This window comes from Myotis yumanensis, unplaced genomic scaffold (assembly GCF_028538775.1).
Source record: "Myotis yumanensis isolate MYYU_CA2020_CCGP unplaced genomic scaffold, mMyoYum1.0.hap1 SCAF_8, whole genome shotgun sequence".
NCBI lineage: Eukaryota > Metazoa > Chordata > Mammalia > Chiroptera > Vespertilionidae > Myotis > Myotis yumanensis.
Window position 1 is genome coordinate 23,976,759 of NW_027223759.1, and position 22,784 is coordinate 23,999,542.

The 22,784-nt window shown below is 39.7% G+C and overlaps 1 protein-coding gene across 3 annotated transcripts in view; it reads right to left on the reverse strand.

Moving 5' to 3' along the window:
• Window positions 1-22,784, reverse strand: part of EPHA4 (EPH receptor A4) — a 134,651-nt gene that overhangs the window by 41,652 nt on the left and 70,215 nt on the right. For all 3 annotated transcript variants that reach the window (XM_070422231.1, XM_070422232.1, XM_070422233.1), the window contains exon 5: window positions 17,063-17,401. In XM_070422231.1, coding sequence (XP_070278332.1) covers window positions 17,063-17,401 — 339 coding nt within the window. The remainder of the gene's footprint in view (window positions 1-17,062; window positions 17,402-22,784) is intronic.

Sequence of the window (22,784 nt, forward strand, 5' to 3'; positions counted from 1 at the left end):
TTAAATTACACTCTTACTTTAATTATTTTTCCTGAGAAATGGGTGGCAGTTTTAGATAAATCCTTTATAGGGAACTATTAACCACATCTATATAATAAAAGCCTAAGCGACCGTTATGGCGGAATGACTGGAACAACCAGTCTCTATGATGCGCATTAACCACCAGGGGACAGATGTTCAATGCAGGAGCTGCCCCCTGGTGGTCAGTATGCTCCCACAGACGGAGCTCTGCTCAGCCAGAAGCTGGGTTCACAGCTGGCGAGCACAGCTGCCACAATGGGAGCCTCTCCCAACTCTGTGGCAGCAGGTACAGTGGGCCAGGATAAGCACTACTGGCATGGTGCCCAGCCCCAATTCAGGCTCCTCCTTGCCCACCTGCCACTCGGTGCACTACTACATCCCCCAAGGTGTCCCTAACTGTGAGAGGGCACAAGCTGGGCTGAGGGACCCACCCCCCTCCCGGGCACAGATTTCATGCACCAGGCCTCTAGTTTCAAATAATGTTCTTCGTAGCCATTAGGTTAAGTGTTTGCATCAGGAAGTTGAAGGTGTTGGGGCTGGCCTATGTAACTAACTGTCCAAAGATGTGAGTTCCATTCCCATAAAGACTGTTACCTGGGATGGAGCTCCTCAGGCAAGGACTACATTTTTCAGACCCCTTAGCATGCAGGGCAGTTTATGTGAATGAGTTCTGGGCCATGGAATGTGGGTTGAAGAGATTAATTTCTTCTAGTCCTGATGCATAAACATAGCTCCCTTGGGACTCTCCATTCTCTTTAGCCCACAATCTGCCAGCTGCTGCCCAGTTCCATCTTGGAAGCCCCTCACTGACCCTCCTCTCAGCACCACTAACTGCATACAAGTTGATCAAGAAATACTTTCCTATTGCATTAACCTACTAACTGACATTGGGGTTACAACAAGGACCCATTAAAATAAAGTGAAGCCCAGTCAGCAAAAAATAAGTATGTTCCTATAGTGACATTTTCATATAATAAATAACTAAAACATGGTAGTATTGTGGCCTACAGAAGCTTGAGCTTCAGTTTAAAGCTGCCTGAATGGCCTTCAGGTTCCCTCTTAGAAACGCCAGCTCCTGGGCATTCACGGTGAGCATATATCCACACATCTGTGACACACTGGTGAGTGCTGCCCCTGAGGTTAGCAAGGCAGGAGCCAACTGTGCAGCTTTGCAGGGACACAATCATAGCCACAGGTCTGCTAACATGAAGGACTGTAACAGAATCACACAACACTGGGCTGAAATATTGAGCCGAGCTTGTTTTAATGTTAAAGGGGAACAGACTGTGGGGTTCTCAAAATGGCTTGGTTGAGTTTTCTTTTCAGAAGAGAGTTCACTTAGTCTTCATTGCACAGTAACAGCTTGCACAGTTAAAAATTTGGGCTATGTGAATCAGAGCTAAACAGAGAACGAGCAAAAAAATGCTGTTGGCTTCCTCTGCAAGGCACTTTCACATCCTTAAAATTATTTAATCCTTGAAACTCTCTGAAGAAGTTATAATTATCATGTTTGATTTCATACCTGGAAATTCACAGAGCACAAAGAAATTAAATAATTTAACCAAAGCTATAGAATTTCAGTTTTAAAATCTAGTCTACTTGACTTAAAAGCATGTGATCCTCTTTCCATATATTACATGTCTATGATAACACACATACTGAATTAGCACTTACTGAATAACTATTGTGGTAAATACCTTGCATGGATTAGTTTATATAATCCTCACACAAAAAACACACACACAAAACTATGAGGCAGATAGATACTATTATTATTTCCATTTTATAGATTAGGAAAATAAAGTATACACAGTTTGCATAGTTTGTCCCAAGTTACAGCTTATAAGTGGTGAATTCAAAAGTCAGGTCCTAGAGCCCACTTTTCAAGCACTAATCTATAAAAAAGCCTCTAGTCTCTCCTATCACTGGTAAGAAGTTAGAGACTTGAATGTTAAATGGCTTGTTCTCCCACAGCATCAACAGCAGCATCAGTAACAGAGCAATCTGAGTCTGCAATGTGTTGGGTATCTATGTATATTCTTAGTTGCTGGAAACCTAGAGGTAAATTAGACATGATCACTGATCATATCAGAACTACCTAAAGAGCTAAAAAGGGAATCATTTAAAACTAAAAAAAAATCAATTACAAAATAAAATAATAGTATTTGGAGTTAGAGAAGAAGTAGAAAGCAATGAAAGGTAAGCAATGTTATATTCTTTGGCCCGAAGTTTGCCTTGCAATAATTTATTAACTGTACACATGAACCTGATTTTTCCTATGTGTATGTATTTCACACTAAAACTATTAAAAACAAATACAAATATTAACTAAGAATACTGAAGGTGAAGTATTCAAGTTATTTTAGAAAGACACCATAAAGACAAAATCTTTAGTTAACACCATAGGTATAGATCTAAAGATATCATGAATGATCTAACTTTTTGTAAATTAAGGCTTGGGTTGGGGGGCGACTATTTAATCACTAGGCTTGATACCCAAGTCATACAGTAACCCTTGCTCTCTGTAGTGAAGAAAATTCTTTACTTAAAGGACTGTTTTACTTTTTAAAATAGCTACTATCTTGAATTAGCATTACTACATGTACAGGCATACCATTACTTGTAGAATTACAAGTGAGTGACAGTCCATCTCAAAACTAAGACCCACGTCCCCCAGAATGAATTGGGAATGACTTAAGAAGCACCCAAGTGTCTCTGCTGCAGTTCAAGTGTGTCTTCTGTTTTGTCTGAGAGCTGCTTGTTTTACTTTCTATTTGCTTGCTAAGAAATTTGTTGGCAGATTCTGACAAGGAGAGCCCAGCACTTGCCAACAGAAACATGGCAGGACCCAGTGTGTATTTCCTGTTAAATAAGAATGCCGGTTCCAAGCAAACAGGAAAACAAGTCTTTCCTCTGGAAGGCAATTTATAAGAATTAGCCTGAGAAAGACAAGTGCTTCAAGATAAGAAAATGGATGGAGCAAAGCCAGCAACAACAGAAAAATGAAATAAACATAGGAAGAGGAATTGTCTCAATACGCCTCCGTATGTTGAAATCTATCTAGTATAGATTCTTAATTGAAATTATTTGGTAGGTGTCTTGGTTAGACAGGATGAAGATGTCTAGGCAAAGTGAGCCCCTCCATGATCAACAATGCCCTCCAAAATAATCTAGAATAAGGTTGGTGTAAAGGAAAGGTTCTCTTTAGCAGAAATATAGCACAGAGAGGAGAAAAGGATTTGCGGCTGTGAATTAAGGCTTCTGTTCCTCTAGCTGTCGACTCCACTGGAGAGCTTTAGGCATTCCAAATCTGGAAAATAAAGGCTGTGCTGTGGGCCTCAGGTTCTCTTTGTTACTCAGACAGCTGCTAATCGTCCTGCTGCGTGAGGAACCGTGAGACAATGCTGTAACATTTAGCTTTCTGACACCCAAAGCGTCTAGATCAGCCCCCAATTAAAGATGTATTAATCACATACACTAAAAGCCAGGATGATAGATGCACCCAGTAAATCTCTGCTCTTGCCTTTTACTTTCCACACTCAGGTTGCTTCATTTACAGGCAGAAATGCTTAAAAGCCTGCTCCAGAAATGGACCAATAAAAAACCTTGTTCATTACAATTTCCTACCCCTAAAAAGCCTTTCAGAAAGAGGTAAGACATTGATCATGCCACTAAAAGAGCCTGTCTGCTTCAATAAATAGATCCTACGTGGCTGTTGTCATCTTTACTTTTTAACTGTGATAACTAATTCAAGTGTGGTTTTGCCACTTGCTACAGGGACACCCGGATCATTTGTGTCGTTTTATAAAATGTCATTAAATAATCCTAGGAAACTTGAGGGGGCAAAATATTACTAATACTAGTACACTACCAAAAATCTCCTTCAAGTTCAGCAAGTTACCCTCAAATCATGTCCCCAAGTGAGAGTGAATAAATGGTAACTTACTCTGGATTCACAGAACTGGAACAACCAAAGTTTCTTGAATTCCATGCTTTGAAATTCATGTTAATAAAAGAGTCTCAAAGTTAGTTTTTCACATTGGTGGCCATCTTACAAGGGCATTGAAAATAGCCTTATTAAATTCTTCATCAAAGAGCACATCACTCATAACTTATTCATAGCTATGACCTGGTAATCAACCCCAAAGCAAACAAAGAAAAAAAATTTTAAAAATAAAAGCAGATAGCCTGACTGATATTATCATAGAAGCCCAGAATCCAATTTTCTTTTTCCCCCCTTATATATAGTTTTCATAGAAGGCATCTAATCACTATAACACAAAATGAAAAGAAAAGCCTCAATCTACGATGCTTATGTAACCTCAGGAAAGCAGCATTAGCCATTCTAAGTTATTGAAAATCTTTTGAAATTAGATTTTAATTTTTTTTATTTTACTTATGAGGCTAATGGAACCCATGAGAGACAAGTACAATATTTGCAAGGTGCCAGGTTGGTGCTAGCTCAAGGTGGTGAGTTCCTAGGCTTTCAATGGAGTCTGAGTATAACATGAATAACTCCTTCCATCCCCGTCACAGTGATGGTCCACCATCGTTTTCCAAGTTGAAAGACTAGGAAGTCAATTAGTGTCACTTATGATGTGAACACCTGTCGACTAAGACCTGGACCAAGACCAAGTCCATTACCATAGCCACTCAGTGGCTGCCAGATGGTCGGGCCTTGGACCACTTATGATGGAGTCCAGATTCAAGGAGGTGACCTAAAGACAGAAAGGTCCAGAGTCCCATTAGTCATCTCCTAAGCCATCCAATTTCCCATCACATATACAGTTGGAACAGGATACCTACTTTTCCTAATGGTTGTTTAAAAGAACCACATCAGTGGCTCAAAAAAAGTTGTGGTATACATAAATTGATCATATAAGCTCCTTAACTTGTAAGCCTTTTCACCAGCTGTTAATATTTTTATCTCTGAAACTACGTTTTAGTAATTCATCTTTGTTTTTTTCTTATTTCATTTTGAAATGCATAGAGAGAATAGAGGGGGGGATAGAAATAAAAAAATGCCTGACAAAGCATAAAGGGCATAAAATTATAGGCTACAGATGATCACCCACAGGGTGAGATAGGCAGAGGGAGCATTCCAATATAATTTTAGTTGCAAATCTGTGTGTTCTATACAACTCAGAATTTTTCCCAGTTCAAATGTTGTTTGACTTAAAGAACAAAGGCTAAATGCTGAGAAGTGATGACCATGGATGTTAAATAGAATGTTGCAAGTGAGAGAGATAAAGAGATAGAGATAGAGATGAGAGAGAGAGAGAGAGAGAGAGAGAGAGAGAGAGAGAGGAGGCCATTGTGGGGAAGCATTAAGACTCTCCATTTTAATCCATTTGGTTTCACTTTTTGGTTTCACTGCATAGAAGTCTGCGAAAGTTTTGAACACAAGGTATCAAAATATTTAGGGGAAAATATCCAGGAACCATAGAATGCTGAGAAGCTGGTTTTTAGTACTACCTAAGGAAGCCTTCATTTTATTTGTAGCCAATTATTTCCTGTCCAGTTTCTTGCTTGCTATGTAGACAAGCACAAAGAAGTGACTGGTAAGTAGAGAGAAGAGATTCAGAGACCTTTGGGTTAAATTACAACCAGCACATTTTGAAAATGCTTCATATACAAATGGTCACCACATGCTATGCTCTCAAAAACGTGGCCATGAAATGATACTCTTGCGAGCCTCCTATTTGAAACTCTATCTTTTTGCCAATTCTCTTAAAGCTATGACAGAGGTTAAGAGAAGGAGCATAATTTATGAGAAGGAATTTTAAGCTTGGGAATCTGCAACCATAGGATTAATTTAAAAAAAAATTGGGGGTATCAGCCAGATACATGAATTGTATGTGCCAGATAGTTTAAACTCCTACAGGCATTATGAGACCAAGGCTGAAACACCAGAGCTATTAAATTTTAAAATAGTATTAAGGCCAATAGATGTCTTCAACTGGATTTGTGCTTGAGAATTCAAGATGACTTTCATAGTCCTGAAGAATAACAAAGAATGTATTAGGAAAGTGGTAACTTTTTAGGACTTGAAAAGAAATTTTTTTTTAACTAGAAGGTTCACAGCATCTCACTGGGACCTTTCTTTAACACAACTTGTTGAAGTGTGAAATTCAGTATTATTGGCTCCACCCAGGAGTCAATCTGTAAATACTGGAAGGACTTCATTAGAACAACATTTCACTTAGAAATAGCCCCCTAGTATGATCTCCAAGAAGGACATTGGAGCAGGGCTTCAGCACACAGTGGGCAGTTTTATGGGAGGATTCAGTGTGTGTTCTGAAACAAAAAGAGGTGGGGAGAAGGAGAAAAAGCCACCACCCAAAGAATATGTACAATTAAAGTCATACCCTTGAAGTTAACAATGAGATTTAAAGGTCTTCGCATCTACCATTTTTCCTAAACAATATACTTTTTGTTACATAAAGATTCCTTAACTATATTATCAGCCTCTTAAAGCCACATGTGAATTAGCTGACTACTCAGCATTGGTGTCTGTAATAAGGTCTGTGAAAATAATGTGTGTTTATTTTATTTTTTTTTCCATCACCATTTATTCCCCCCTATATCCTATCCACCTCCATCCACGCCCACCCCTGCAATCGCCACACTGTTCGGGGGTCCATGAATTCTTTCTTTTTTTTATTTCTTTTTTGCTCAATCCCTCCACCTGCCAATCCCCCCTCACCCCCACCAGAGTTGTCTGCTCGCTCTCTATCTAACAAGCAAAATAGAAACAGACCCAATGTGTGGTTTTTAAATTCTATGGCCACTGTTCCTGGTTAGAAAAAGATACTCTCACTTTTCACAAGGGAGATATTTGGCTCTATTCGATTCCTTGCTTTCAATGTCAAACAAAGAAACAAGAATCCCAATTACATGCTGTAATCACAATTCTGCTCCTATTTTAAATGGGGAGAAATAAAATGATGTTAGCTCCAAGAATCCCCAAGCTTCCAAAAGCATCCTCCTAGAAGTTTCCTAAAATCACACTCTCCTGGAGGACCAGGACCAGATTCAGGGGAATCCCACACAAGGAGGGGCTCCACCAGCAACTCTCAGGGTTTTCTGCAAATATCAGATTTTAAAAAGTCCCTGATTATCTTAGAGAGTGGAAGGAACACTTAATTAAGCTCTCAGTCTGTTGCATATTCAAAATCAGTGTGTTTGTATGTTGTGACCCTGACTTTGATAAAGGAACGTGGAGGAAGCTCTGTGCTCATCTACCTTCACACTTACTATGCTCAAAATAAACACTTATTATGCTAAAAAAAAAATAGGGTTGATTCAGGAGGCAGATTTACAGCTTGCAGTATGTTATCTAGACAATACCAACTCTCCAGGGAGTCATTGTGATCTTGCCCCTTTCAGTGTTTGTTCTAATGGATGGACCTTGTCCAAGCTTGTTATGCACAATGAGCCTGTTGGTGGCAGATCCCTATTTAGCACCCACTGAGAAGCTACAGTGACATATGTAAGTCTTCTTTGTATGCACTAGTCACTGACAAAAGTTTCCTAGATAAGATGTTTTTAATAATCTATCCACAACCTTTTTGACAGTGAGGACCAGACTGCCTGAGAAATGCACGTACATAGATGGTCATTTGGAAGACACCAGGCAAAAGGGAGCAGTCCACCCTTCCTCTTCTTCTGTCCCCCTCTCCTTCCAAGAGTGAGAGCAAAATAGAACAAATATTTCAAATCACTGCCACTTCACCCATAAGATAATTTAAATAGATTGTGTTTTAGAACGGAGTCCTTGTGCTTTGTTATAACAACAACAAAAGATCCTTCAGGAATGCCACAGTAAAGTTCATTAGGGCCGACTGACCCGTTTATCAGAATAGAGAAAGAAGGAATTGAGTACAAGATGTGGTTCTTCCATGATTGGCAGACATTTTGCTGACTGTCCAGCACTCTGGGCACTGACCTTCATGCGTGGGACCAAATCATTAGTGAGATTTCCCAATGAAAGCCACAGTGTTCACTAGGCATGAGACCACACTGATGTCTGCCATCGTCTCTCTTTTTTCTGTTACTTCAGTTTTGAGACAGCCTATGAAATCTTTTTCATTCTTCTGGCAAAGACAGTAATGAAAAAGGTGTGTGTGTGTGTGTGTGTGTCTGTGTGTGTGTGTGTGTGTGTGTGTGTGTTTCGTGGCAAAAGGTAGATACTGGGGAAAGCCATTTAAAAAGAGATATTTTAAATGCTGATGGATAGAGCTAAACCTTACTTATCTTGACAGTTTAAAATGTAAAACCTAAAAAACAAAACCAAAAAAAAAAAAAAAAAAAAGAACACACAAGTCTTCACCTAAATACAGTATGTGGGATGCTCCCGTATTGGGCAACCCACATGAAAACAGCTCATGAATGCTGAAATTCAGCGAAAGCTCTGTATATCGGGATGACATGGACAAGAATCTTAATTAGTTCCTGTAGATTTCAGATCTCTCAATGCAGGATTAGTCCTGCAGCATGGCTCTTGGTTTTCCTGGTGTTTCAAGGAAAAAACTCTTTAAAGACATCAGTAGGGGGTTAATGGAAGCTTTGATAAAGTTTCTCTGGATCTTTTTATTGATGCTCCATTGTGAACTGGAGTCCAGAGTCTCCTCTGACTCCTCTGAGGAGACAGTAATTAATTTAGCCAGTTGGAGTGACATCTAGACAATTCAGAAGCCCATCTAAAATCTTTGCTTGCCCTGCCCTGTTCATTTCTCATCTCAGTTGGGCACTGCTTTTTTCAAATCCCTTGATGGCTTCCCCAGAGGGTGTAAAAGTTGGCAGTAGCATTCGAAGTAACAAGCACAACTCAGAAATAAAACGCAAATCAAAATAAGACTGTCAAGTGTTTAGAGTGAATGCTGCTGAATGAATTTTCCTTCTCACAAATGAACCTATGTGCCTGTTTCTGTAGGAGGGAAGGGGAAGGAGTCAGGAAAAATAGAGTTCTCAGTCCTGGGTGTATAAATACAACTTTCATTTTTCTACAGTGAAATATTCTCATCTTAAAAAGAAATGCAACCCATTTTTTATTCATATGCAATAATTACCACTAGGTTCTATAGACATTTGTCTATGCTGCTCAGTCAACCTTGAAGCTGGATAATTTAGAAGGTTCTTTTGGAAGGCTTTGATTTATTTCTCCTTACCAGGATGTGTAGTACCCACCCTGAATACAAATTCACGAATCCTGGTGCCACACACCAGAAGCCTGTATCATTGTATATGAACAGGTCTATAGTATTCTTAATTATTATCATAATGAGTGAGTCTGCATAACAATGAGGGGGTAGTAACAATATTCCATGAACATAAAATTGGTTTATGTATAAAGTTAGAATCAAGAAACTACTCCCTTTAAAAAATTGAACATGTTTTTAAAATGTACATTTCCTAGGCATGGTGAACAACATGAGGAGCCCTTGACTGGATCAGAGTTTTCGATGGGAACATCCACAGGCTGGCTTCTCTGAAGCCATTGTGTGTTTATTCAGGCACAGAAAGGACTTTCAAACCAGCTTCTACTTTAGAGACTTGTCCCAACAATGACATATTAACCACAGTTGGCCCTTGAACAATGTGGGGAAGCTTAGGGGCACTGAGCTCTCCCCTGCAATAAAAAATCCAGTTGTAACTTTTGACTTCCCATAAGTAACTAAGAGCCTACTATTTATTGGAAGTCTTATCAATAACATAAATAGTCGATTAACATATATTTTGTATGTTATTCGTATTAAATGCTATATTTTTACAATAAATTAAGCTAGAAAAAAGAAAATGTTATTAAGAAAATCATAAGAGGCCCTAACCAGTTTGGCTCAGTGGATAGAGAATCGGCCTGCGGACTCAGGGGTCCCGGGTTCGATTCCGGTCAAGGGCATATACCTTGGTTGTGGGCACATACCCAGTGGGGAGTGTGCGGGAGGCAGCTGATCGATGTTTCTCTCTCATTGATGTTTCTAACTCTATCCCTCTCTGTTCCTCTCTGTAAAAAATCAATAAAATATATTTAAAAAAAAGAAAATCATAAGAGAAAATATCTCTACAGTATTTACTGAAAAACAAAAACAAAAACCCTCATAAGTGGACCTATGCAGTTGAAGCCTGTGTTGTTGGAGAGTCAGCTGTTCTGAGGATGTGCAAACAACTTTTCAACAAACCTCCTCAAAGCAATTGCTGTATGATTTGTTTGAAAGATTTTAAAATGTCTTTGGAAAGATTTCTGACTTACAGATTTCACTAGTTTCATCATGTGTTTTGCCTTTAAATTTCTTAGAAGAAAAATATAACATGATTCACTTGAGATCAAAGGCAAACCAGAAATCATCTTGGTGAGGAGACATGGGAAAGAGCAGCACATATTATTACTTAAAAAGAAAATTGCTGCCAACATGTAGGAACCATACAACAGTGAGTGCTAAGAATGCACGTTTGCAAGAGAATCAACACTGCCTCCTGAGGCGACTCAAGCATGCTCCCCAGTGTGCACTTAACCCAAGCGTCACTGGGAAAAGATGTGCCGTGCAAGAAAGCAAAGGCGTATTGAAAACCTAATTATTTTTGTGAAATCTTGTTCCTATCTTCAAAGCCTCTAAAATAGAAGGGGTCTTACCAAATATCAAAACTGTGTCAACTGTGAGATTAAGCTAAATGATGGTCTACCATACCCTTTGCTGAGCTGGTTCCAACAAATGATACTAACATTTCACCATCTTTTCTTTTAAAAAAAATTTTTTTATTGATTTTTAGAGAGAAGAAAAGAGGAGAGAAAGAGAGAAGAGAGAGAGAGAGAGAGAGAGAGAGAGAGAGAGAGAGAGAGAAACATTGATGCAAGTGAAAGAACATCGATCAGCTGCCTCCTGCATAACCCCTACCCAGGATAGAGCTTGCAATGCTGGGCATGTGCCCTGATTGGGAATCAAACAGGCAACCTTATGGTGCAGGGAATGACACCCAGCCAACTGAGCCACACCAGCAAGGGCATCACCGTCTTTTCAACCTCCTTTCTCACTGTCCATCAGGGATGGTTAATACAGGGTGTGGCAAAAGTAGGTTTATAGTTGTGAGTAGGAAAAACACAGTGTTTATTCTTGTATTACTAATTATTGATCATTGTATTATTTTCTGTACAATCAGCTGTAAACCCACTTTAGCTCCACCCTGTCTGTTCCCTGCGAAGGCCACTCACTCTCTTGAAGTTACTCAAGTCTGCGGTTGTCCTGTAAAAGCAGCCTTAGACAACACAAATTAGTGGGCTTTGTTCCAATAAAACTTTATGGATACTGAAATTAGAATTTTATGTAATTGCAAAATGTCACAAAATGTTACTCTTCCTTTGATTATTTTCAACATGTTGGAAATAGACAAACCATTCTTAGTGAGTTGCACAACACCAGGTGGAGTATCAAGATTTGGCCTCTGAGTCCTAGTTTGCCAACCCCACTCTAGGGCACTAACAGAAACTGGAGATTTGTGCCTCAAAAATATCAACAGAGCTCCCCCCCCTTCTTTTCCAAGCTTACAGAAAAGCCTTGGTCCTGGCCACAGCTCATTTGGGTTTAATATACCATTTCCATTCTCAAGATCACCAGGATGTCTCTGTTTGTTGTGATCTCAAACCACACTTAAGGCCCACACAAGCACTATCCCTCAGAACCATTACAGTCTGACTTTGTGCTCCAATGCCTTTCAAATCAGGCCAAACTGGACTTCCTGGCATCTTTCATGTTCCTTTCTACCCTTAGGCATAATTACGCAATAGTTCCCCCTTACCCAGGGCCACCAAGCCTAGAGCACATTACCTAACTGGTTGCTCTAAGATGCTTCCTTTTCTCCCACCATCTCCTTGAAGCTTTCCTGTTACTATCTGGAAGGCAGGTAGCAATTATACCCAGTAGGGATGAGAATTCCCACTGTTCTCCATTATCTCACTCAAATAACATAATAGGTCTAATTAAAAGGTGGCAGAGAGGGAGAGAATGGGAACTTACCAGTTGAGCAATAAAAGACAGTATGCCTCTTGTACTTAGTTATTTTCTTTTCTTTACTCATTATTTTGGTTACATTAAATTTCTCACTCCTCGACAGAGTTCACTGATTGTTATTACTGTAAATAAATGTGTTAACCAACAAACATCTACTATGTGTGGTGCCGGCGTCACCAGGAGGTGTTTTGCCACTTGATTGTTGGTGTGGCGTTTCCTGGTAGTTTTTAAAAATTGTCTTCCTAGAGAACAAGGCCAGTCTAACAAGCAGCACCAGTTCATCCAAGGGCAAAGCAATTGGGATTCTCCACAAGAGGCCCCAAAGAGCCTTCTCTAACTACCTATCCTCTGAGAATAATGTGAGAACATGAGGGCCCCAGCCCAGAGCAATGGGAACAAGCTAAGACAGGTTGACTATAGAACTCTTATAAGGGGGGCACTGCTATGAAGTCACAAGTTCTGCTTTTCAAACATGGCACCAGAGCAGAGTTTCTAAGTCTTGCCACTACAGGAATTTTGAATAATTATTTATTGTAGAGGCAGTCCTGTGCATTTTAAGATGTTTAGCAGAATCCCTGGCCTTTACCCACTAGATGCAATAGCACATGCCCTGCTCCCAATTGGGACAACCAAAAACGTCCCCAGACATTGCCCAATGTCTGGAGAGGGGCCTGGAATAGCTATAGTGGGTGTACAACTAGCTTACTGTTTTGCCCTTCGAAGTAAATACTTTGTCTGGCAAGGTGGGGCTTAAAGGGATAAAGGAAAGGCAGGATTCAGATGTATTCTGATAATTCTGCTGAAGCATTTTTGGAATTTTTCCCACTCTTGGAATTGCCTTTAGAGCCAGTTTCTGAATGTCAGAGAGCAATAAGCCCCCCTTCTTCATGCTCATAGCTCATGTCTATGTCCTTGGAATCACAGAATTTTAGGATTGGAAAAGATCTTAGAGATCAGCTAGATTCAAATAATTATATAATCCATCAACTATCTGAACTCTTTCAAACTCAGAGTTTTTAAGATGTTTGTCACTAGGACACCACAGCTGTGCTGAAGAGAGATTAGCAGATGTATTTCACTGTGAGATATCTGGAACAGTGTCACATGCAAAATAAAACTCAAAAATCACTGCCCTTGAGTACAATTTGGGATTAGTATAGATTATCAGCCATAGCATTTCCATAAGGATTTAAAATAACACAACCTAGAGAATGGTCCAGCCCCATAGCTGGAAGGCAGATGAGGGGGCCTGGGGGTGCACAGTAAAACCAGGCTCACTGATATTAAGATCTGCTGGCAGCCATGACAGCATTTTTAGTAAAAATATTCACAGTTTTGTTGCTCGGCCAGGAAAACCTTATTTTATTTATACAGCATTTCTCTCTCCTAGTGACACATGCTGTATTTATTTGCCTGAGATGGTCCACTTAAGTAAAAGTAAACCAAAGGAAAGCCATCTAGAAAACAAATCACCCAGCAGTCTGCTTATCCATTTTTCATAAACATCAGAGCCATCTCCTTCTAAACAAAAGGCAGAGCAGTTGCCAGAGGACAGAAAGTGAAGAAAGGGAAATAAGAGTTTGCAAGGGGAATCTCCCTCTGTCCCTCTTGGTCGTTAATGTTGAAAAGCATTCTAAGGAGAACATCCATTACCTTGTTTTTGTACGGGGCAACTTCAGTTGGAGCTCCCACCCACCACCCTCTCCCCACCTCTTCCTCACTGGTCCTGGAATAGAGGTGGGAGTGGGGATGACTTATCTCATGAAGAGAATTTGGGAGAAAAACTATGTCTTAGCTCAGCCATGGGCAAACTACGGCCTGTGGCCGGATCCGGCCCGTTTAAAATGAATAAAACTAAAAAAAAAAAAAAAAAAAAACACCGTACCCTTTTATGTAATGATGTTTACTTTGAATTTATATTAGTTCACACAAACACTCCATCCATGCTTTTGTTCCGGCCCTCCAGTCCAGTTTAAGAACCCATTGTGGCCCTCCAGTCAAAAAGTTTGCCCACCCCTGTCTTAGCTCCACCTACTCTGCTCTCTCAAACCTGCCTAACTGCACAGAGTGACCATTTGGGCAAACTTAGGGGTGCAAGTTTTATATGGAAGGGAGCCTACAATTGGCCAGCTGGGCTAGAGTGTCTGGGGGTGACACTGGGTAAGTGTTACTAGAGCTAGCTAGCCCTTTTGACCACAGATATAAAGCTGACATTCTTTCATCAGTTAATCAGCAACAAAGCTGACATTCTGAGTTCCCTTTGTCTTGTCTTCTGGGTCAATTGGGTTTGAACTCAGGAGGGGAGGGAAAGGTGTCAATAGCCCCTAAGACACCACAGTAAAATGTAGGTTAGAATGATTAGAGTGATTTAAATAGCCATGTGAGAAGACCAGCCCATTCACACCACATTCTACAACTAAAGGATCAAAGCCCAGTTACGGCTACACCTCCTCGTCCAGTCTGCTCTCACAAATGGGGAGAATGCCAAGCAGAATATATGAGTGCCATTAATTATGTAATAATTTAAAAAGAAGGGAGCTCTCCCTGGTTTCAAGTGTCACTGGCTCTGACATTAGCTTGGATGAGTCATTCCACCTTCATGGAGCTGTTCATCTGTGGTCTCAGAGGTGGTGATGATAAAACCAGGAATTCTAGGTTTTGTGTTTGTTCTTAAATATGTTACTGATAAGAGAAAGAACCCTGTGAAAACTGAGCAAAAATGAGAGCCATAAAACTTTGTGGCCTCCAGGTTGTAAATGCTAATATTCATTGATTCTGTGTATTCCTCATAGAGTGAGACATCATTGCCCATAAAGGTTCCTTAGGAATTTAATTTAATGAAATAATAGAAACGGTTACAATTAGAATACAATTGTGTATGTGCAAATATGCTTAGGAGAGCTTTGATAGCGTTTGTGGCTGCTACATTTACCCAAATTTTGGCCTACATTATTAATTTGCCCTACTATGAAGAAAGGGTTTGGTAATCAAAGATAAACTACCCCAATGATTTTGAATTAGTGAGCTCCAAATTATGGTAGGATAATGAGGCAGGGCTGTGCACATATACAACGCGGCTAAGCAAAAGCTTTCTGGCTGGCCACATAGGAGGTCTCCTTATTGAAAGATTTATTTTTAATTTTGAACAGCTTCCCAGCATCACCCTTCATGAAAATTAAAATAAGGAGCTGGAATTTTGTCCTATTCAGCAAACCTCCTGCCAGGACTGCTCACCATGGCGGAGAAAACAACCTCACTGTGTCAGAGGAATTCCCTGTCCACCTTTCTCCTAGATCTAAAAGAATTACACCTACATTTTTAGTCCAACTTTGACTGTTTTCTCCCCTCATTGTAAGGGGAGGATCTTTAGCCTGTCTTCTTCCCATTCCTTGCCCCTTCTGGCCTGGCGGGGGTTGACATAATCCTTTGGCTTGAATCCTTAGGTGTACAGAGAGTCATAGACGTCTCCCCACAAAGTCTGTGGGAGCCAAGCCTGTCCTCAGCACATCTCCCAGAGGCTGTTCTCTGCCAAAGAGAATGACCTCACCTGTACACTAAGGCCTCAAAGTCTCCATTCCTAGTTCTAATTCAGTGAAGAACACGAAGCGGTGATGTGTTTTGAGGAAAGCTGGAAAGGTGCTTCAGGCTGAACATAAGGATATCGATTGGCTCACAAGTCAGACTCTCCAGGGTGTGCAAAGATCACTCTGTACCTCGTTGGCTCCTTCTAACTCAGACAGACCAGTGACACCAATGCATTTCCCAGGATCAGCATGCAGCATTTCCAGGGCATTCTCCCAGAAAGAGCACTAATCAAAGACTGGACATCACACACAGAGTGCTTGTAATGCCATTAGAACCTCCTAAATCATTCTAGTCTTTATAGAAAAACAAAACCAATGACCACTAATAGCATTCACAACCTGGAAGTGCAGAAATTAAAGACAAAAGCATCACCAGATGATCAGTTCATACCACATATTTTAAAAGACCAGTCACCTTTGTGTCGCCGAAGCTGCCTTTGGGGAAGATGTGCCTTTCTAGCTCCAGTTCAAAATCTCCCCCAAGTCTTAACTTTTTATTTATTCTAGAGAGTTCAGGGGAAAGTGGAAAAATAATGGCTTTGGATCGGGACACTGGAATACTTCTCACTAGAGATCAATTAGTACAGACATATTTTACCTAACTATTGAGTGCACTTACTGAAACATGCATTTAAGAGAAAAGTGCAGGAAGAGGTGATAGGATTGTGGGCAATTTATAATGCTTTGCCAGCAAAGTTTGTTGTTCTTAAGAGCCTCACAAAAGGATAAACTATAGTTTTGTGTTTTTTTTTCCTGTTCCCTTTAACTCTCCAGAAATAAGTAACAGGGAGCCGGCAATGGAAAACATGTGGCGAAAATCCAGAATGGAAAATTAGTATGAGGATGCGTGGAAACTTCTTCAGGGGAGGAATGGGGATGAGTAGGTCAGGGACTGGAGCCTAGAATTCTAGATTCTACTTTGCATTTTTAAAAACCTGATATTTAAGATTTTACAATAGTTCTGCAATTCATGCAGCAGTAACACAGCATGAATAGAAAATATAAATATACTACAGCAAATATAAATGTACCAATACAGATTAGTAAAAATCAATTTTATAATCCTAAATAATCTGTAAATGCTCTAATGTCCAACCATGGACCTTGTGATTAAAATGGCCAGCCCAAATCCCTTAAAAGAGCAGTCTAGCATGGAGTGACCCAGCTCACTAGACTGTTATCTGATTTCAATCACTGTCTTGGTCTTCATTTAATCACCTCCTCCTAGTACAGGGTGTGTTGTGCAGTTAATGTCCAAAAATTTATTTATTGAATGAATAAATGTTCATCTAAGAGTCTTTTGTATTATAACACAGTTCACAAGTTTATAATTAGGTCCATGTAGTTCTACTTTAATTTTGGAACTCTAATATCATTCATGGGTATCAACACAAGCCCCTTCTCTATAATGTGCACATTTAGATCATTTAATAAAGTGGATCCACTTCTTACCTGCTTGGTTGGTTGTCACGGTGACAGACACTGACTGATCCGGGCTAGGGTTATACTTGGACACTCCATTCACCGCCCAGATTTCAAATGTGTAATTGGTATGAGCCAGGAGGTCAGTGATGGAGACTTTGGTGGTCTTCAGGCCATTCTGCTGTGGGGTGTAGTGGACCCCACTGCCACAGGGTCGGCACTTGCTAGAATCACCAGCTCCACATTTCTTGCACACCACATTGTAGGAAATGTCCTGGCGGCCACCCGTGTTCTGAGGACTGCTCCATTCCAAGTTCACTGAAGTCTCATTGACATTTGAAATCAAGTTTAGGGGAGCAGATGGTGGGCCTGGAGAAAGAGAAAAAAACATACCATCACACCAAGAACTGTAAGGATCCTTTTGGAATCTCTCAGTTTCTATTGTTCTCTGCAACTTCAAGAGGTAGATGGGCCCATTTGGCAAATAATGCAAAAAGGAAATCGAGTTAGCAAAAAGAGCCTTTAAAATAAAAATAGAATAGAAAACTGTAAGTGTGAGTGTCATTTTCATTTATGTGCAAACAAATGTGGCAATACCTGCCACTCTGAGATGTAAGGCCACTCTACATCAAATGAGCTCCAAGTCCAGGCTTCCCCTCTGAAGTGGCAGGAAAATATCACAACTTATCCAGTATCAACCTTATCATCTGAAAAATGGGTATGCAAATGCAATTCTAGTTCCCAGAGCTATTGTGGGACTCTGCTAAATTAAAAGATATATACCACTTCTGAAGATAAATGGCGATTCCTAAGTTGAGTGTGTCATCAATATAGAGGAAGATTAACTTGTTTATTGGATAATTAGTTGGAACCGGTTTAACCTGGTTACAAAGATGTTGAAGGAAGGTCTTGTTGCTGAACCATCCCAGGTTCAGGCAGATATTGTACAAAGGCACCCAACCACACGTTCAGCCCTTGAACTGACCAAGGCTGCCTAGGCTTTGCTTTTACGAAAACATTAGTATCTGTTTACACCAATGGAAAGAAATCCAAAAATGATTTTTGCATTTATGAAAAAAATGGTGAAAATTGTGTTTTGCATTTGTTTTGCAGCAAGCTGTTATAGAAGCAGCGTGCACACTGCACACCAACCTCCTTTCCCAGGAACTCAGCAATAAAGCATCAAGCTGCCTTAGCTTTGAATTGTGTCTGTCAGCATCTGTGCTTTATCTTGATTTACTCTGTGCATCCCTTAGCAAGATGTGCCTTAAGGTGGTGGGCCATTTCAGCTTAAGGAAGGTTTCACAGAAACTCTCAACTTTCAGATAGTGGGGTGGGGAGGAGGGGAGAGGGACCTGTACTCATTCCAATGGACATGCAAGTGTTTCTGAAATATGAATGGTGGTGGTGGAATAGAACAACTGATCCCAACAGATAGTGGTGGTTTAACAACAATCTACACTAATAAAAGAGAAAGATGCAAATTGACCATATTTTTTAATGTTCACCAACCAATCAGGAGTGAGTATGCAAATCAATCCAACAAAGATGGTGGGTTAATTTGCATACACAGGCACCGCCCAGCCACTCAAGGCCTCTGGGCAGCGTGGGAAGGCAGAATGGAGGCTCTGGCCAGAGTGAAGGCGGTGCCAGCAGCCAGGGGAAGGAAGGCCCATTCTTGCACAAATCTTCATGCATCAGGCCTCTAGTAATAATAGATAAGACTATAGAACAATGATGAGTCTCTTGCTGTAGATTAGTTTTTACAGGCCAAGAAGTTACCACACAAAAGAAGTCAAGAAGAAAAATAAGTGTGGGAGACATGAGAGGTAATTTTCCTGGTCTCAGCTGGTTCCAAATGTTTAAAAGACATCTCCACACTCTAATAAAAAATATTTATTCAATGTGAGAGTTGGAAAGCCCTCTCTTTTCCTTCTCCTTTCATGTTGTGATCCTCTAAGAAAAGAGCCAAAAGTGGGTTTTAATGAAAGTTTGGGATTTCTTGCTCACTGTACCTATTCTACTTCTATTTTGTCTGTAATGACTGCTTTGAGGAAAGTTACCTGGAGGCCTGTGTGAAGTCAGGAGAAGTGTTATCTCATGGACCACAATAGAACGTACTGTTCCAAAGTAGCCTCCGAGAGAGCGTTGCATGTAATCTACATACAAGGGGTTATATTCAGTACTATTCAGCTAATGGTGATGAAGACCAAAAGAATTTTGGTGATAATACTGAATAAGGCCAATTTACTCTCCTTTTCTCTTTGTACAGCTTAATTGAAGACTTTATTTTAACAAGGTAAGTGTGCCTTCCCAATGTCCCCTTGAGATTAATTATGATGTCTTCTGCTCCCTTGCCTGACCTGTGAACCTTACAGGGAAAACAATGTTGCAAAATTTGTGTTAAAGGTAAGATTACCCCAAAGAAATTTCCAGAAATAAAATACCAGTGTTCTTTTTGTTTACATTTTCATTTGTATTAAGGGTCCTTTGGAAAATAACAAGGTCAAATAAATGGTTTCTGAATAAATGAATAGAGCTCTTTAAAATCACAGACTCCTAGAGCCAGATAGGATGGTAAAGATCATTTGGTCAAACAGCTTCATTTTAAAGATGAGGAAATTGAGATCCAGGAAGTGAACCTGATAATATGGAAAGCTTGTGCAATCTAATTAGTGGCAGAATCTAACATCCATAAGTACTAACTCCACTTTGGGGTTATTTCCACTCCACCATATGGCCCCCATTTAAGGTATAAGAACAACAAAATCAGCAGTTTCAACCAAAGTTTGAAATGTAAAGGTAGGAAGAGGGAGTGTGTATCATCAGTCCTGTTCAGGTTCAGTAGAAGCTTGCCACCATGGTGAAATCCTTACTCGTTTGCATCTGAAGCTGACCACAGCTTGGTTTATAAAATAGGTCAGCCACTGGTTCTCATTGTGCTGCAAGGTTCTAGGGTTAAATGAGAGTGACTCTCAAATCCATGCCAAGGTTCCTGGTCCACTTTCACATGGGAAAATGTGACACAATGAATCAAACACCACAGAAGCAAAAAGTCAGTCATTAGTATGTAGGATGGGGCATGGCAGTGTCTAAACAGAGAAGAAATAGAGCAGAAAACTAAATGGTCACAGGCCTTAGAGATATAACACAGCCACGTGGGGAAAAAAATGCTTCAGGATTTCTAATTGGAGGGCTGGCAGGAAAACCAGTAGTAGCCAGCCCAGAACAACCTTCTTCCTTTAGGAAGAAGATTTGCGTAGATGCTCAAGGAAAGAAAGAAAATTAGGCCAATTCAAGTTCAATGTTGTCTCCGTGAATGGTCTGGTGAATGGTACTGAACACGGTTTATGTTTTGCTGCCATATGGAATGATGGTTTGATGAGCATAGTTGCAGCTTAGAAATTAGACTACAACACAGAATTGAGGCAGGAGGAAGGGGATGTAGAAATGTCTGCCCAATATGATTATAACATTGGCCTGCACAGGAACCAGGAAAGAAAGAATGCCTTATAAATTAAAATCATAATGGTGGTTATATTTTTTGTGGGATTGTTTTTTCTTTCTTTCGTTTTTTTTTTACCTTTTGCATTTAAATGATAATAACATATGAAGTGTGTTTCTATTTAAAGGAGGGGTCATCTCTTCTTCAGAAAAGAAAGAATTCTCCTCTCAAGACATAAGAAAAATATAGTCAAAAGTCAATACTTAGCAGCACCTTAAAACAATCACCTGTAGAGCTGGCTAAAAAGAAAAGGAAACAGGCCTTCTAAGTTACATGAATTCTCTGAGTAAATACAAATGATCCAGAAAGAAAAAATCTTAACTTTTAGATTATCTTCCCTTTTGTTCACGTAAGTATTGTATCTGGATATTTAGGAACAATTATATTTCTGAAAGGTAACTGACTTTCTCATCAGAAATATATCCATTGGCAAATAAGTTTCCAATTACAAATACAAGATGTATCACAGAGAGGAATAAAGGTGGCATTTGTTTTAATTTTCTAGTCTTAATATTGACATCATGTCCACTGAGCAGACACCAGCATCAGGCAGCTGTGGATGATTGTGAACAGTAGGGTTTTATGCTTTCTAAAGCTACCCAGTACTGGCCTGAGTGTAGGGCTAATAGCAATCTGCATATGGTATTGTTCCACAGTTCAGGTCTTTATTTCTATTTCCTATTTTGTTTGGAACATGGTTTGCTAATGCGACACTTATCACCAGTCTCTATGCTCCTCCAGAGATGAACTGATGTCTTCATTTCCTGGTGTCTACCATGATCCGTAGTTCAGAGAAAGCTCAATAAATATTTGATGAGTCGATGAATAAGTGAATGACTGCAGGGAAAACTGACAAAATCCTCAAATGCATCTATGCCTAACTATCTCCAGTGTGTTTTCAAATGTGTGAATTAATACAGCTTTCCCTGAGCTAAAGTAGTATTAGTCGGCTTTTTACATACAGATTCATGAGCATTAAGCCCTGTAAAGGAGTATCTCAATGTAACTAGTTTAATTCAATTTCTTCTTTTCTATAATTTAAAAACACTTTGGAAAAAATAAGGAGGGCTATATATATATTATTAGTGGTTACTTCTTTTGAGAGGGATTGTGGGATCATTCATTTATTCAATAAATATATATTGAGAGTCCAGTATTTGTCTCCTGCTCTAGAAGAAAAAGAAACAAAAAAGATTCATTTTGATAATTCACTGGGTAGTTGAAGGAAGGGAAGCTGGGAGAAAGAAAGAAACTAAAGGAAGCTAAGTGGGGATTAAGTGAGCACCGGGAGGATATAAGGGCAAACACTCCATCCTCTCTTGTTTTTAGAACTCCCTAACCAACCACTCCACCAATGTGGCTGGGGATTTAAAATGTGGGCTTTACCCCTGGCCTGCTTGGAACACCGTCCAATACAACAAGGTTGTGGGTTTGATCCCCTGTTAGGGCACACAGAGGAAACAGCCAATGAATGCATGAATGGGTGGAGGAATAGGTCAGTATTTCTCCTTCTCTAAAAATCAGTAATAAAATTTTAAAAATGCAGACTCCATCAATTAAAGTTGTATTAATTTGGGATTAGTTATTATGACTTTCCTTTCTCCACCTTGACTTAAGGCAGTGATGGCGAACCTATGACACCCGTGTCAGAGGTGACACGCGAACTCATTTTTTTGGTTGCTTTTTCTTTGTTAGATGGCATTTAAATATATAAAATAAATATCAAAAATATAAGTCTTTGTTTTACTATGGTTACAAATATCAAAAAATTTCTATATGTGACACGGCACCAAAATTAGGGTTTTTCAAAACGCTGACACACCGAGCTCAAAAGGTTCGCCATCACTGACTTAAGGTCATGTTATATTTGGGCATGAAGTTATGAAAAACTTTATCTCTGAAGTCAATTTTAGAATCTTAAGAAGTCAGCTGGCATATTCCTTATTAGCCTTTATAGAGCTACAATTCTTTTAATTTTATTTTTATCATCAAAACTAAGACATTTTAGAATACAAATCAATCAATAACTGAAGTGTATTTAAGTGACAACAAATGTCCTTCCTTTCATTTTTTACTTTATTTGTAGAACCCTCTTAGAATTCACATATAAGCTGAAGATTCTCTCCCTGCATTCAGGAATGGGGATAGCATGTTAAACTATTCTAAACTCTCATGTTTAAAGGGCCCTTCACACTTTAAATATAATTTAGTGGCATAGATAATAGCTGTACTATCAGGACCAAAAGT